This window comes from Mesoplodon densirostris, chromosome 14, assembly GCF_025265405.1.
Source record: "Mesoplodon densirostris isolate mMesDen1 chromosome 14, mMesDen1 primary haplotype, whole genome shotgun sequence".
Classification (NCBI taxonomy): domain Eukaryota; kingdom Metazoa; phylum Chordata; class Mammalia; order Artiodactyla; family Ziphiidae; genus Mesoplodon; species Mesoplodon densirostris.
In genome coordinates this window covers 37802903-37820434 of record NC_082674.1, presented here as the reverse complement: position 1 = coordinate 37820434, position 17532 = coordinate 37802903, and the positions used below count along the sequence as shown (strand labels likewise).

The following is a 17532-nucleotide window of genomic DNA, read 5'->3' as shown; positions in this document are numbered from 1 at the left end:
AATAATCTCTGTACAGAGATTTGGCTTAAAATCTTTGTTCTCTCTCCCTTCCTCCTTCCAGGTGCCCAGCTCTATGCAAACTTCTCTTGGTTTTAACTCAGCAATGCAGAGGGCCAAGGGGCCGTTAGTCCCACCTCCCTCTCTGTGTACCAAGGAGGCCACGGAGGTCCAAGTGGAACAGATGACTTGTTGCCCGACGTGCCCTAGCTTGGGAGCTCCTCAAGGGCAAGGCCTATTTCTTTTACATCTTTGTTTCTCCAGCTCTTGCATGGGGCCGGGCAGGCAACAGACTCTCCAGATACATCTGTCGAATAAATCGGTACATTCAGTAATTAACTAACTGTGGAACAAAAGCTAAAATCCAGTTGTCTACGAAATCCTAGTCCCAATAACACACAGATACACCTGAAAGCAGACTTAACTTCCCCTGACTTCATTCTTCCTGACAGTTCCCAAAGAATTTATACCTGGCTAATAGTCGAGACCACGGCTTTCTGCTGCAGACAACAGCTCTCTGAACTAAAACATCACCATTATTCTCAGTGTCAGGAAACAGGCAAACTTGAGTGTCCGGAGAGTAGGAATAACCCACTGACGGCCAGTGCGCCCTGCTTAGCTGGGCAGAAGGGACCCCAGCTAGTGAAGCCTCTCAGTGTGTGGAGATGGCCGAGCTTGGGACAGGAGCAGCTGACCCTAAACGCTGGAGGGTGCTGCCTGGCACTAGTAAAAACACCCACATGGGATTGTCCATCCAGAGGGGTGCAGCCTTTCAGCAGCAGGACTGGGCATGCAGAGGCCAGCGGCTCCCTGGAATGAACGCTCTGTGTGCATCGTTCATCCATCACTTGCTCCATGCAGTCTGGCTACCTAGCCCACCTGCCTCTCCATGTTGGGAGCATTCAGTCCTCGGTGATAGGCACTATCGCAGGGAATCCTGAATTTCAGTATTTCCCACTCCAAATCAGAGGCGTCTTGAGCGACAGAGGACATGAAGTGGGCCATGTGCATTATTTCTGAGCTCCCTGCCCTTAGACGTTCATGCTGTGGATTAAGCCGGTCATTCCTCTCTGCCTGGGTCTTCTGAAACCTGTCATAACCTCTGGCCATGGGCAAGTCACGGTCTCTGTATGTATGGGAATGGTCACATTTCCACCTAATTCATTTTGTTTCAAATTTTCTCAGTAATCGTTTTAGCAGCTCATACACATCAATGGGAAAGAAAACCAAGATTATTAGCATTGACAAGAAAGGTTTCCTCCTTTCTCAATTCACCCTTTCCCTTCCCCAGAGACAACTGCTGTTCCCAGTGTGTGATGTATCTTGAAGAGACAGCTGACACACAGGCAAGCATGTCCACTAGAATGGAAGGCGCCTAAGGACAGGGATTTCTGTTTTCACTGTTCACTTCTGTGCCCCTAGTACTGAGAAGAGTAACTGGCAAAGGTGCCCAATAGCTCTATGTTGAATACATTAATTTATAAAACAGATGTACTCCTGAAAAGTTCACATTTTGGTAAATCAAGTCCTACTCTGCCTTTATTTTATCTTCTGACTGGATGCACCTTCAGTGGACAGCGGCTCTGGCTCCTCAACCAAGAAAAGAGGATAACAGTTATTACCTGCCTTTCAGGGTTGCCATGGAGCTGATGAGAGCATGTGGAAGGAAGTATCAGTGGTTGTTGTCATTTACTGACTGCCTACTCCAGAAAGAGCAGTCTCCGTGGTGGTCCCACTGCACCCTGTTCTCCCAACAGCTACCCAACTGATAAAACACATTACTGCGCTTACTGGTCTAGCGCCTGCCTCCTTCTGTAAGAGTACAGATGCCCTAGAGCAGGGACCATCTTCATTAACTCTATACTCCCAGGGCCTAGTACTTCTTAGATAAGTAAATAAATGATGACTCCAATGAGGGACAGTGAGGACGAAGGGGAGCTAGAATAGGAGCTTCACAGACGTTCATTCTCAGCTGTACGTATATGGGCAAAAGCACACACCCTCACAGGCCCCCACAAGCTCACACCAAAGATTTATAATAAAGGAGGAAAATAAAAGCCCCAGTGTTAGCAGCTTGAATAAGATGGTGAATGCACTTGATTGTGAAAATGTGAATGTTTCAACGAAGCTAGGTAATAAGGAAAATCAATAAAACTGTCAGCACTGGCCAATTTCAACTGGATAAAAGAATAAAGGAATTGGTCCTGAAAGACAACTCTCTAAATTAAGTTAGATGAATGGAAATACCCTTTTGTTTTAAGCCAAATCACAAGGACATCAACAACAGTAAACAATTAAATTATAAGCCACTTTGACCCAGTACAATCTGAGCTGCAAACATGAATTTCCTGAAACGATCTTCTTTATAAGACAAAGAAATGATGTATAGCAAGACAACAGAGACAGAGTTGGAGGTCACACCAGGAAACACGGGGCTCACTTCTTGACTAAGGATCTATTATAAACCCACCCTCTCTATAAGCTTATTTCTTCAACCTGAGTATTCCTCCTTCAATTACTTCATTAGTAAAACAGGCACACAAGTCAATAGAAAATGCACATCTACGCTCCCAAAATGGCTGAGAGGAAGGAGGCTTTGGTAGTGATCCTAAAGGGCTCTGCTCTCCAAACACTCAGGATTCAATTCTGTTTTTCATCTGCTAATGGTTGGCATTTGGTGTTGTTAACTGTGGATGATTCATTTCAGAGGAACTGCTGTGCACCTCGAGCCTATCTGGAAGGAAATGAGGGTCTCTTGGCTTATTTCTCATCAAGCATTTTAGCATTGTCTCTGTGACATTATAAACCTCTTGATGGGGGTTTGCTACTCATTGCTTTCAAGCTGACTCCCCCGTCTCATCGGGTGCATATGGCCACTTCCAGGAACAAGCATTTATTCTATCAGGACAAAGGACGGAGACAAAAATCTGGAAAAAAGAGGCCTACTCCCTGAGTCTGAGTAGCAGTGGCAAGTAGTGATGCTGGGTTGGGGGAATGTGGGGTACACGTTGCAAGATCAATGTTTTTGAACATCTGACTTTTGTTATTTCCACCCTTATCAAATGCTGAGGCTGTTTCCGTTCCCCACATGCTACTGGAGAATCCAACTTGTCCATGGATGTCTGGGGACGCCGTGGGGTGAGCAGGACCACCATCTTATTGCCTGAGGCACCTCACAGGAGGCAAACCTATCAGCTCCTTGGAGCAAGTGCCTGACTTTGAAATCCCCGATTTAGGAGGGTAAGGGCTCCCTTTAACATGTCGAGCAATGTTTCTCGTTAGAGACTGGACAGAACTTGAAAAGGGTGGGAGTGTCAGGGCTTGATGCCGGGACACTAGCTAGATAGTCTGGAGAGGAGAAGAAGGTTGAGGGTGGTGGAGGGCTTACTATGGGACTCCATAAGACTGCTGAGGGAGAAACAAGAGAGTGCAGAAAAGATATACATGGATGCCTGTACCAGGCTTGACCTCCTAATCACTTAAGTCCCATGCTTATAAAATGTGCTCTAGGGGCTTCCCTGGTGGCGCAGTGGTTGAGAATCTGCCTGCTAATGCAGGGGACACGGGTTCGAGCTCTGGTCTGGGAGGATCCCACATGCCGCGGAGCAACTAGGCCCGTGAGCCACGAGCCACAACTACTGAGCCTGTGCATCTGGAGCCTGTGCTCCGCAACAAGAGAGGCCGTGACAGTGAGAGGCCCGCGCACTGCGATGAAGAGTGGCCCCCGCTTGCCACAACTAGAGAAAGCCCTCGCACAGAAACAAAGACCCAACACAGCAAAAATTAATTAATTAATTAATTAACTCCTACCCCCAACATCTTCAAAAAAAGAAAGAAAAAAATCACAGCTTTAAAAAAAATAATAATAAAATAAGTAAATAAATAAATAAAATGTGCTCTACTCAATGTCCCAGACTTGACCATACTTGACCTAGAACATCCCTTTTCCCTGGTGACCAAGGTGAGTGAGAAGCTTTGACCATGAAGACACACCCAGAAAGAACTGCCTTCAGTCTTCAAATACAGCTTAATCATTTAAGGTATTTCATTTTCTTGTTTGAAAATGTCTGTCCACCACACTGATGACTGTCTTTGTTTGGAAGCTCCTTGAGAACACAAATTGCATCTATTTAATTTATTGTGTCTCTCCAGACTTACCTAAAAATAAGAGCTTCAAAGCTGTCTTTGATACTGAGGGCATGATCTCCTCTACTCAGAATGGCCTCCCTGGGACTTTCCTGGTGGTCCAGTGGTTAAGACTCTGCACTCCTGATGCAGGAGGCCCGGGTTAGATCCCTGGTCCGGGAACTAGGTCCCACATGCCGCAACTAGGAGCCCACATGTAGCAATGAAGATCCCTTGTGCAGCCACTATGACCCGGCGTAGCCAAATAAATATTAAAAAAAGAAAAAAAAAAAGAATGGCCTCACTGCTTCTTCCCTGTCACTCCAGTCTACCTAACTTTTCCTTTTCAGCCCAAGCCCTGCCTCTTTCTTGAATTTCCCTGGGTTATTCTGGCTTCAATTTATTCCCATTTGGAGAACTCCTGGTAACACCAACTTAGGCACTCAATGTGATATTGCCTTGCCTTGTTCCCTAGTGCTTTTGTCCTTCAGGTAAGCCTAGGATTCCTAATTGAATTGCAGGCTCCTTGAAGTTAAGGGCCATGTGTTCTTGTAAATGCCATCTCTCATTTTCCACTTCCCTGTCCCCCAATTCAGCATGGGCACCAAACTGGGCACATTTGCTAAAGTGCATTAGTGACTACTTTTCATTTGAATGAATGGTTCTTCTTAATTATCTGATCGTCAGAAGGCATTGGATTAAATAATGCAGAAATTCTAAGGAATAGGGTAGAATTCTTATGAACTGAAGCTTCAGTGGGACTCTGGAATCTGAAAGATGTTATCTCCATAGAAACTACCAGTGGCAGAGGGTCAAGAGGAAGGCCTACCTCTCTATTTCAACCCTGAAGGCAGTGCTCTAATGCTTGCCATGGACACAGGTAAGAAAGATTACTAACCTGCTGGGATGAGTCCAACCAAGACTTAGTTATGGATCCACCTTATAGAGAGCCTGAGAAGGAGCTGACCAGTCCTGAACTGGGACCATGGAAGTTTTCATTTCAAAGAGAGTGGAAAAGAGATCTGCTTATTTATGAAAGGGACTTTCTGGGTCATCTTTGGATTCAAAGCTATAAACTTTACCTTCCTATTTCTGTAAAAAGCTTCCTGAAGAAAAGCACTAAAATGTTAAAAGCAGTGAGGAGGTCTTTGTTGGCAAACTCATGGGGCCATGATTAGGGCCATGATCCAGGCAGGGCCCTGGATCGTAGCCTGGGGTCTGGACCCAACAGGGCCTTGTAATCAACTGTTTGGCCTCAGGCACATCACTTGACCTCTCCAAGTCACCATCTCCCACCAGGGGGTAATACTTGCTATACACACCTGATCATTTTAAAATGAAGCAAAGCAGGTTTGATCATGTCTACCTGTCTGTGCAACTTCAAAAAAAGTCCAGAAGAGAGCTGCAAAGATGAGATAAGATTTCTAAACTCTCTCTTCAGAAAGGTTAAGGGGTTTGATTGATTCAGCCTGAAGAAGAGAGATTTAATAACTGTCTTCAAATATATGCAGGGCTTTTACCCAGGACCGATGAGAGTGCAAGGACAACATGTTCTGTCTGCACTGAGAAGAGAGGGCACAAGCCCAGGCTCTGACAAGGAGACATTTCTAACATTAAGGGCCACAGGACACAGACAAGCTAAAGAATGTTCTTCTGGGAAATACTTCAATGGGGGAAGGGTTGGGAAGAAAGAGAAAGACAGAAAATGGGGCAAAACTATGGGAAGGTCTGAATCCTGCAAAAAGCAATCTCACAGCCCCTGCCAGATACAGATATTATTCTATGAATTGCCTCTTTGTCACCTTGCTCTATTCTTGGACCTTTTGCATATGCCACACCCCAGAGTCAGAAACCTGCCCTCACACTGCTTCCCTGGATACCCTGCCTGCTGCTCCTTCCTGGGCACTGGGTTAGAACATTGCTCACGTCCCTGCCCTCAGGTCTCCAGGGCCTTTAGGATATTTATTGAGCATCACCTTTATGTGAGGGCACTGTCCTTATAGCAGCCCTATCATAATACCTACCATACATCCCATTATCCCCATTGATGGGTGAGAAATCTGAAGCTCTAAACTAGTAGGCACTGGAGACAGGGTTTACATTCAGCACTGATGGACTCCTAAGGCTCTCTCTTTCTTCTCTTTGCTGCCGGTCCCAGAGAGGATATTGAATGCTTTCTGAAGCCTGTGGCTATAGAAAGAAGGGCAGAGGGCTGGACCCTGAGCCCACCTCTTCATCTTCTGCTTCCACAATATGCACTCATTCCGCAACCTGATCTAACCACAGTATTTGTGATGGACGTGCTGCAAAACCCATTCCAATTATTTTGTATCTTTGGCATGTTATTGGAGAAACAGTTTGGGGACCCAAACATACCACTGAGGCCCACTTCTTGTTCTTTCTATTGTTGTCTAAGACTCTGAAAAACTCTCCTGGGTCAACACGACACCTGGATGGAAGGTGGGGGAAGAAGAGCGTAGAAATCCCTGGGTCAGACCCTGACTGCCCCTCCTCTGGGAGCCTGCAAACGATGGTTCATTGTCATATTACTATGAAGAACAGAAGTAATATACAAATTACATCACAAAAAAGGAAGAAATATTAACTAATGTCCACAACAGGAAATAATAATTTGCACAATCGAGAACTACATCCATTGTTGTTTATGCTTCTGTTGCCCGGGCTAATTATGCTCTGATTTAAGTATCTGGTGATCCTGTAGTGCCATGTTTACGAGGAAGCCCCATGGCCATTACTTATAATAAAAGCAAACACTAAGAGGCACGCGAGCCTGGAGCAACACACAAAACATCCTCAGAAGGTTTACTACATGGGATAACATAGGTAAAGTTCCTGGCACTGTACCTGTCAATCCCTTCTACTGGCTACAGATATTAGCCAGCCTTCAGCCTTGAGCTCTGATAGATGTCTATTCACATTATACCGACGATCAAAATTGCATGACCAGAAATGACCTTAACTGTCATCCAGCCTGACCCCTTACACCTGGGGTTAGGTTGCCTGGTTTAGCTAAAGCACACACCAGTCAAATCCCATTATGATGAACTGCACAGGACATGAAAGCAATGGAATTTTATTAAATAGTTAGTAAGCACATTAACTCCAGCTCTAGCAGACGTAAACATCCAGGCTTTCTACAGTGCGTTAGCAAGAAAAAAGAATCCTTTAGCACATCCCAGAAGAAGGGGGTGTATTCACACAGTCTCACCCCCATACCTTTCTCTGGGCTCTTTGGTATTTGCATGTGGTGTAAAGTTTGTGCAATTGCTACGAGTATCTTTTTTTCCATTGATGGGACTGGAGCACTTGAAATAGGTGAGCTGAAGGGATGCTTGATGGCAGAATAATAGAGTGGTGAAAATGTCCGCTGTGCCTCATTTCAATTCTCTTTTTCACCCTTTCTCAGAATATAGAGTTAGGAATTTTCACTAAAGAAAGGGACCTAAATAAGAATCAATGAATGTCCATAGTCTGGGTGTGACAACCGTGTTTTGCCCTGGACCCTTCCCATGCAATCCAGATAGCAAATGTTGTGGCTACTCATTCTCCCATTCCTCTTCTCACCCTCTCAATCCTTCCAAAAACAAAGCCACCTCTGGGCCAGGAGCACTCACAGTCCCAGCAGCAGGAGTGGGAGAACAGATGTGTAGAACACAAACAGAACACACCAAGATCAGCTTCTAGAAAGAGATTGCTGGAAGTCCTTCCCACTATCCAGAGAAAGAATTCCAAATCCAGGAAAAGCAATTAAGAAAAAGCAGAAAAACTTCTTTTCTTCAGAGCAACACATGCTAACACTTTACAGAGTCTGGCATGTGTCAGCATTTCTGAAGTAAACTCTATTTTCTTTAGATGAAAGAGATAAAAAAAATAGGCTAAAAGTTCAGTCCAATGAAAACTGCTTTGGTCATTCATATGCAATAAGCTGTAGAAGCAAGAAGAAAAAAATCAATTGCCTCTGATTTATTTATTCATTCATTTGTCCATGTCCGTTCCCTCTAATGTAAAAAAGGATGTCTTCTATAATTTTGCAAGTCGTTAATCTTTTCAAAGAAAAAAATAATCCAAGCCTCCCATTGATTGCCCAGCATCTTGGCACAGGGAATACATATTTAGTTAATTATCCTGTTGCATATACATTATGTAAGGAAAAAGGGGGATTGATTTTGCTCAGCAAATGTTTCACCAGTATCAACAATCAGGCGATCACTGTAATATTGTGAAATCTGGTAAATTTGGGATCACACGCTGTGTTAAAAGTAAGGCAAGGCTTTACCTTACTGGATGCTTTATTTCTTAATCTGGGTGGCGGGTACACTGGTACCCGCTTTATTATACTTTAGGCCCTTTTGTACATCTTGAATAATTCATACTAAGTATTGTTAAATCTCCAAATCTTCTACAATAGTTTCTATTCTGGGCTGTTCAGAGCTGAGAGTAGAGAGGGAAAGTTGGAAATGCCAAAATGTAATTGCAATAAGGAGCAGAAAATGTTAAGAGACCAATTTTGGAAGGATATTTAAAGTTTTAAACCTATGCCAAATAATTGAGATCTATTAAGAGAGGACTGAATTCTATCATGAGCTCCATATACACACAATAATTGAATTATTCTGAACACCTGTTGAAATCAGGTGATTAAATTAGTTAAATGAAAGTCATCAGGCCCCAGTGTCAAGTGCATCATTTGACCAGCTCCTTTAAATTTGCTTACATAGTCCCTCCTCCATTATAGAAACTCAAACTAGAGCTTCATCCCCAAAACTGTGGGGTTGTGACTTTGTGCTTATAATCCCCAGTATTCTGGGGAAATGCTATAAAACGCCCAAGTCTCCCAGCCAGGAGCTGTGCCTTTCCCTTTGGGCCACAACCTCTAATCCCCATTTTTTCTCACTGCCAAGAAGAACCCGCCTTGCTCGTCCCATCTTTCTGCCATGACATTAAAGCCAACTGTTCTGTCCCCTGCCCACCAAGAGAAGAGGAGAAGAAAGATGGTCCCAGTAACTAAACTTTAGTCCTAATTCCCAACTTCCCTAGAGCCCAAGTCTGCCACCATCTCCCTGTTTCCACGTGGAGAAGGTTTTATTGTCCAGTCTTCCCTTCTACCCCGACTGCTCAGCCCTCACCACGCGGCAAGCCTTGAAAGGTAGTAAGTGAGCAAAGAGAGGATGGAGAGAAGAGGGTGTAAGAAGAAGAAAGAAGGAAAATCCAATGATCAGAAAACATTTATACCCTACTTAATCAGCTAGTGGGGAGCAGATATCCTCACCCCATTATTTCTCTTTAAGAGCAGAGCTTTTGCCTGGGTAAAGAACTGGTAAAGAGAAGTAACACTTCTTTTATTTTTATTTTTTTGATGCAGTTATACACACACACACATATACATAAAAAATATGTATATATACATATATATGTATGTATACATATAAATATATGTATGTATACATATAAATATATATATGTATATATACATATAAATATATGTATGTATATATACATATATATACACATGTATATATGCATATAAATATATATGTATATATACATATAAATATATATATGTATATATACATATAAATTCTTTTTCCCTTATAGATTATTACAAGATATTGAGTATAGTTCCCTGTGCTATACAGTAGGTCCTTGTTGCTTATCTATAATATATAGTAGTATGTATATGTTAATCCCAAACTCCTCATTTATCCCTCTTTATGGAAGTAACATTTCTGATTCTGAAATTTGACACCTCATTTGTTTCATTTCTGAATACCGTGAGACCAACTGGTCTTACTTCCTGGCCACCACACACACACTGACCCCATGCGCACCTCCGGGGGGAGCAGCCGCCCCACCGAAGCCTGCCTGGGCACCCATGCGCAGGGACGCCTGCTTTACTGGCCTCACTCCCTAAGTCGAAAATCTTCCCTCTGCTCCACCAAAGCTAACAGATGGCTGGTCCCTTTTGGTACACAGGCGTAAGCATCTTCAAAATAACCTTTTCCTTTAAAGGGTGCCAATTAATTAAATGTCACTGTAATATGTCTCAGCCAAGGAGGGAAGGGAGAGACCAAAAGACAAAAGGGTCGATGGACAAGAACAATGACGAGAGCTCACACTCTCCTACCTTCACCCGATGACCCCGAGAGATCAATGATCACATACACTCTTCCTTCTGGCTCCAGATCAATCTGCAATTAAGAAAATGACAGTGACTCTGTTAGTGATTGTAGGGGCAACCCGAGAGTTCATGGCATTTCCACCCCAAACTGCTAAAACCTAGAGGCAGCTCCATTCAATCCATGAATCTGCAACACGCCGAGTGCTGGGTGAATTAGGGATCAAGGAGAATCAGCATTTGTGGAATGTCTATGTTCCGGATGCAGTAACAATGAGGTCTGGTGCATACCCAACAGGTAGTGTCATCCCAGTGGTGCCCAGCTGGAAGCAATTTTGCTGCACAAGGGAAACCTGACATGAGGAACTACACTGGGGACACCTGACATAAGGAACGTTTTGGAGGACACGAAAATATCTGGAGACATTTTTTGATTGTTATGCTTGGAGAGAGAGTGATGCTACTGGCATCTAATGGGTGGAGGTCAAGGATGTGCTAAACATCGTACAGCAGACAGGACAGTCCCCACAACAAAGGATTATCCAGCCCCAAATGCCAACAGTGTCAAGGTTGAGAAACCCTGTGTTAAATCCCGTTTCACAAATAAGGAAACTGAGCTCAAAGTTCCAAGGTAAATGGCAATGCTGAGGTTTAATGCCAAGACTGTCTACAGAAGCCCCTGTTCTTTATACTACACAAATTGCTCACGGAAGATAAGAAAAGCATAAGACATTATCCCCACTCTCAAGGTGTTTGCAATCTCACTGGGGAGTCTAAAAAAAAAAAAAAAAAACAGAACAATGTTGAACCCAGCTTAAGAATGAGGGACAGAGAATAACTGATATAAAGTATCTGGTGAACCTGAAATCAGTGTAAAAGAGCAGCCTTGGTCCTCCCTGGTGGCGCAGTGGTTGAGTCCACCTGCCGATGCAGGGGACACAGGTTCGTGTCCCGGTCCGGGAAGATCCCACATGCCGCGTAGCAGTTGGGCCCGTGAGCCATGGCCGCTGAGCCTGTGCGTCTGGAGCCTGTGCTCCGCAACGGGAGAGGCCACAACAGTGAGAGGCCCGCGTACCGCAAAAAAAAAAAAAAAAGAGCAGCCTGGGAAGACTTCACGAAGACAAGAAAGGGAAAGCATTCCAGGTGGAAGCAACAGAATAAGCAAAGGCTGGGCATGTGAGTGGTGCTTGTGCGGGACTGAAGGGCCACCATGCTCGGGCTATGCTGGTGCATGCGTGTTGCAAACCCCAGCCTCTACCAGGGTTGTAAGGAGAGAGCCAATGTCGCTAAATTCTCACCAGCAACCTTCTCTACCCACCCTCGTGCCCTCCCTCCCCCCCTCCCAATCCAGCAAGCTACTGGCCCAATACAGAAGCAGGATGACGAGGAGAGGCAGAGGGGCTGGGCCGCTTGCAGTCGACATCCTTCCAAGGTCTGCACTGTCCTCACAGAGACCATATTCTCCCCGAGACATTAGCGACTCTGGAAACCCTGGATCACTGAGTACCGCTGGTACCGACCCCCGCCTCCACAGTCCCATCTGTCTGTGCAGAGCTCCATTTGGCTCAGATGTGCCAGGCTGGTCTCAACAAGCTGTGAGTTTCTTGAGGGCAGGAGCCACTAGCCCCTCCCTTTCTTTTCCATGGTCTTCAGCGAGGAGCAGGCACACATTTAACAAGTACTACTTGGGAAGGGTTAGCCTGGTGGACACCTCCTCCTCCTTCAAGGTTAAGGTCAGTTATTGCCTCCTCTCTGAAGCCTTTCCAGATATTCCGATATTCCGAGTCAGAATTAACTACCCTCACTTTTTTTTTTTTTTTTTTTTTTTTTTGTGGTTCGCAGGCCTCTCACTGTTGTGGCCTCTCCCGTTGCGGAGCACAGGCTCTGGACACGCAGGCTCAGCGACCATGGCTCACAGGCCCAGCTGCTCCGCGGCATGTGGGATCTTCCCGGACTGGAGCACGAACCTGTGTCCCCTGCATCGGCAGGCGGACTCTCAACCACTGCACCACCAGGGAAGCCCTCACTTGTGTTCTTATAGTACACATACATATCTCAACCACGGCTCCAGTATGTCTCTCTCCTCGGCTAGACAGAGACTATGACATCTTATTTGCATCCCTAGTGTTTAGCGTACTGTCTGTTGGCCAGGAGACACCCAATAAACCTTTGTGGAGGTGGGAAAATGTTCTGTGTCCCAGAGCTTATTTTGGGATTATTCACTCTTGCAAGCCCCTTCCTTAGGAAGGAAGGAAGGCAGGTGATCTGTACTAAAATGATGCTCCAATGCGGCAAGAGGGGAAGAAGAGGCAGCTATACCAGGAGTACCATATATTCCCTATGAGGTAAAAACTCACCTTGAACCGATGCTCCCTGGGTCCCTCCCCCCGACATCTCACTCCACTCCTAATCCAGATTCCCTGAGCCATTCGTGAGCCTCACATTATTTCCAGACTCAGCCTCTTAGTGGTTGAGAGTGCTTATGGTTTCCCTCAAAATTTTAATTCCACCAACATGGGTCTTCAGTGCCCCCCAGGCGAGGTCCCTGTGATATTTCAGGTACTCTGTCAGGGCAGAGAGTGAGGGAGGGCAGGGAGCTCTCAGGTAGCCCCACAGGGACCGCTCACCTGAGTTTGGGATCTTGAGCTTGGGATCCAGAGGAGAACCAAATAACACACTCGTGATGCCAAAGAGTCCACGATTTCAGGTTTCTGGGTAAAGAAAATGTTCTCCACCATCCTCACCATTAATACTGTCCCGTGCCACAAGCATAACCTGGCCCCTGCACTGTATTACAAACAGGAAAAACAACAGAGCCCAACCAGAATCCTGTCGCTGCCACAGTTCAAAAGTATCAGGGGCCCCCTTGTCTGAAAGCATGGAATTTAAATAATGTGTGCCTTTTAGAGATTAGGTCATCCCTATTAAACCCCGCCGGCAAAATGAAACACTTTCTCATATCCTCCAAGTCAAAGATTTCCCACGACTGTGGATTTCATTGGCAAAGTACAATGGTATCTGAGAAAAGCAGGGAGGGAGACAGCAAAGGAATGAGATGGGCCGCGAGGCCTAACGGAAGGCAGGCAGCGTGCCTTTCTTTGCAAAAGGGGAGTGAGAACTCGTGGCGGGGGACAGGTCATTGATGATAAAATGTATTAGGATATTAACATTCAAGATAGCAATCAGAAACCATTTTAGCACCCACCGCTGCCTCAGTGCCGATGAACTGCATTTTCAAACAGAAAAATAGAAATTAAGCTATTAAACATGCCAAGAGCAACAAAGAGCTTTGCAGCCTGGGCAGATGGCCGCAGAGCGCTGGCTGAGCGCCAGCCAAGTGAGAAGGCTCTGAGAATCCATGCAGGGTGGTGAGACTTCAACGTGGATGACTAGAGGGGTTATCAGGTACAAAAGGGGGTGGAATGCCTTGTAACTTCACGGCCAAATTAACTTAATCACAATTCTGTTCACAATCATGTGGCCCGGATAATGAAGCAATGTAGGTGCCCAGCACTGCATAACCCCTGCAAGCTGATAGCTGGCATCACCGCCAGGCAGCTGGCACTACATAAAAGCAGGCCTCCTCCTTCCTCCCAACCATTCCCAGGGTTTCTTCTCAGCTCCTTCTCCCAGGCTTCAGATTCCTCCCAGTTCTCCCAGATGCAACCCCATTTATCAAATCTCCTTGAACCTCATACCTTTATCTGATGCACTTTCCCAGATACTATCTCTGGGGTTTTTGTTTGTTTGTTTGCGGTACGCGGGCCTGTCACTGTTGTGGCCACTCCCGTTGCGGGGCACAGGCTCCGGACGCGCAGGCTCAGCGGCCATGGCTCACGGGCCCAGCCGCTCCACGGCACGTGGGATCTTCCCGGACCGGGGCACGAACCCGTGTCCCCTGCATCGGCAGGCGGACTCTCAACCACTGCGCCACCAGGGAAGCCCCTATCTCTGTTTTTGACTATGATTCTCTTTCAACCTCCAGCTGAGGCCAGAAGCAAGGCAGTAGAACCATGGGGGAGACAAACAGCCTTTGGAGTCACACCAGGACTGAATCCCAGTTTTGTCACTTACAAGTCAGGCAATTATTTATTCTCCCTGAACTTCAACCTCTGTCTCTTCATCTGTGACACAGGTTATTGTAACAATTCCATGAGACACACATGCAAAGCACTTGGCACTGAGGAGTTACTCAGTATATGGTGGTTCACAGAGAACTTACTGGCTCTCTGGCCTGAAGCAAGCAACTATCTTCTCTAAGACTCAGACTGCTCCTCAGTGAAATGGAGCTAATAACAGGTCCTGTGACACTGGGGGTGTCACAGTGTAAAATGTGAAAATCTACGTACAGTGCATAGCACGGTGCCTGGCACAGAACACTCGGTCATTGTTGCTGCTATTGTTATTAAAAAGCCAAGTCTTCAAATCTGTTACTTAATCCGATGTGATGTTCTTTCCACTCTATGAAACTTCCCACCCCCCAAAAAGCATTTTCTTGCCCCAAATTGATGTTATTACATATTATTTCAGGACATCTGATGATTTTACAGTGCTGTGAATAGCAGGTGGAGAACTAAGGTGAGAATTTCTCAGCCAGCCCTGGAGGAAACCCAGTAGGAAAAAAAGGCTACAGCCCTGGTCATCAGAGGGTCATGAGGTGATTACGAGAGAAGGAGAAGCTGAGGATGACCACGTATTGTCTGAGCACCTACTAGGCCTGGGACACTGTATTGAGGTTTCACCTGCATTAGTTCATCTAATCTCCTGGGAGGCCAGCAATACATATTCCCTACTTTTCAGATAGAAAAACTGGGGTACCGAGAGCTTTCAGCTGGATTCCCGCACAGCGCTGCTGCCTGGAGCACACTGGAGAGATGACTCTGACAGAGCTCCCATCTCAAGCCCCACAAAGCCTTTTCTGACAACCAGGTCTCAGGGTTCTCATAACTCTAAGCCTCTGGCTGTCCTCCGTGGGTTCATTCTCCTTCTCAGGTGCAACTGACTGGCTCCCCAGCCAGTCCGGTTTAAGTCAGAGCAACGCGTTGAACACCTTGCCACCTCCTTCCCATATCCCCACCCCCCCCAGAGCCCTTGGGGAAGGTCTGGGCATAAACAAGAGCTCCATTCCTGCGAGTTAGGTACAAAGCAATGGGGAAAGAGCCCAAACCACAGAAACCAGGAAAAAGCCATCTCTGAAAAGCAAAAAGACACACGGGCACTTTTTTGGGTGGTGCCTGAGCATTCACAAAGTCCTTCACAAGCATTATTGCATTGATTCCTCACAATTAACCTGTAAGGTAACAAGTATTATTAGCATCATTGTATGTACGAGAAAACTGAGGTTAAGGAAGATAAGCAGGGCTAGTGAGAGCACACACACGGCACAACTGCAGGGGCACCGTTCACACGGTAGAGTCTCTGAGGATAAGTCCTCCGGAGCTGAACAGCCAGAGGTAAGTGGCAGAGGCATCATAACTTGCACCCTCAGCTCCTGACTCTGAGTCCTATACTCCTCCCAGCACACCACACCTGTCCAGCAAGAACCCTGACCACTGCACTAGCACCCCAGCCATGCAGCCCGCTTAGCTGTCACCACTGTGTGTCACTGTGACCCATAGGTGTCTGTGTGCCTGTATTTGGGGGTAATTGGGTTTGAGACAAAGGAGGCAAGAAATTCATAGTCAAGCTTCCTCCTAACCACAGGCTCAACTTTCACTGGAGACCTCTAGGCAAACCTCTCCTCAGAACAGCCCACAGGGGTCACACAGACCCAATTTGAGCTTCACTTCCTTTTCCATCGCGTGTCAGGCACCAAGTCCTAGAAAGAAGCAAAAGGGAGGGGGGGCGGTCAGAAAAGGATGACTCCAGAAAGGAGGAGAAGGAGGAAAAGAGGCTGCACTGTCCATGTTGAACCAATTAAGTCCTAGGTAATGGGCTGTTTCTTTTTTTTCCTGGAGGAGGAGGTGGGAAGGAGAAGGGAGAAGACTCAGGGCTTCTTTCCCAAGGCAGAGGACCCACTTCCCAAGGTCTGCATCCCCTGTATTGCTGGCTATTTTCCCCTGGAGGCCCCTCAGGCACGTACTGTCCCCAGCGGTGCCTGGCATGCAAGAGGCAAGCCAGACAGAGCAGGAGATCTTCAAGCAGCAGGCGTCCTCCCAGCTGCTGCTTTTGGAAAGCACAAAACGTGCAGGCACTATGATGGGCAGCTCTTGAGCAGCTGCTGGGTGGTGATTTTGGAGCTAGCCACCAATTAAACTAAAGACTCTTCATTTGAGGAGTTTGCTACTAGATCTATTGGTAGAGTGCACTGGCTGGTTAAAAAGCAGAGGGTGCACATGTAATTAAATATTTTAAGAGTTCCACTCGGTTCACAGGCTTCGAATAGCACTTGCTTTCATAAAATAAGAGGAGAGAAGGATTGCTCCTTTCTCATATGCCTTCCACGGTAGTGCAAAGACGTTATGTGGGCTTTCGTGTACATCCCTGAAGGGCAGAACCCTGTCTGTCCAGGACATGGAAGGGATTAATACATACTTATACATGTTGGCTCAATGGATGAATGGCCCGATTTTAAACCAGACCTGCACAACTGAATTATGGAGGTGATTTACTTGGGAAGCCATCGACCTGTACAGAAGTGTTCCTAGCAGCTTCATTCGTAACAGCCAAATACTGGAAACAACCCAAATGTCCAAGAACAGAAAAATGAATAAGCAAACCATGCTGGATCCATATGACAGACTTTTACTCAGCAGTAAAGAATGAACTCCTGGTACATGCAACAAAATGAATGCTATGGGAAAGAAGCCAAACGCAAAAGATTACGATTCCACTTACGTAATGTTCCAGAACAGGCAAAACTAATCTATCATGACAAAAAGCGTATCGGTGATCTCCTGGAGGTGGACATGGGAACTGGATTCAAAGAGGCACAGGGGATGACTGAATGATTTTGAGTATTGTATTTTACAACAGTAAAGTATATATTCAATAAAAAAGAAAAGAGGCACAGAAGGACTTTGGGGGAAGATGAAGGTCTTCTATATGTTGATTGGGCAGTGGTGACATGAATGTATATGTTTGTTAACCTGAATCAAGCCACACACTTAAAATGGATGCATTCTTTTTTTTGCATGTAAATTATACCTCAATAAAGTCGCTTTTGAAAAAGGAAAAAAAGAAGTCATCATTTCACATAAGGATTGCTCTACAATTTTCCCTTTAAATAACAAATCATCTTCCCACCCTCAGGGCATTTAAGATTTCATATTCCA

At 45.8% G+C, this 17532-nt stretch overlaps 1 protein-coding gene across 3 annotated transcripts in view; it reads right to left on the bottom strand.

Annotated features, from left to right (window-relative positions):
• The window catches only part of PRKCE (protein kinase C epsilon), a 548717-nt gene that overhangs the window by 346425 nt on the left and 184760 nt on the right, over nucleotides 1-17532 (bottom strand). For all 3 annotated transcript variants that reach the window (XM_060116774.1, XM_060116775.1, XM_060116773.1), the window contains one exon: nucleotides 10268-10331. In XM_060116774.1, coding sequence (XP_059972757.1) covers nucleotides 10268-10331 — 64 coding nt within the window. The remainder of the gene's footprint in view (nucleotides 1-10267; nucleotides 10332-17532) is intronic.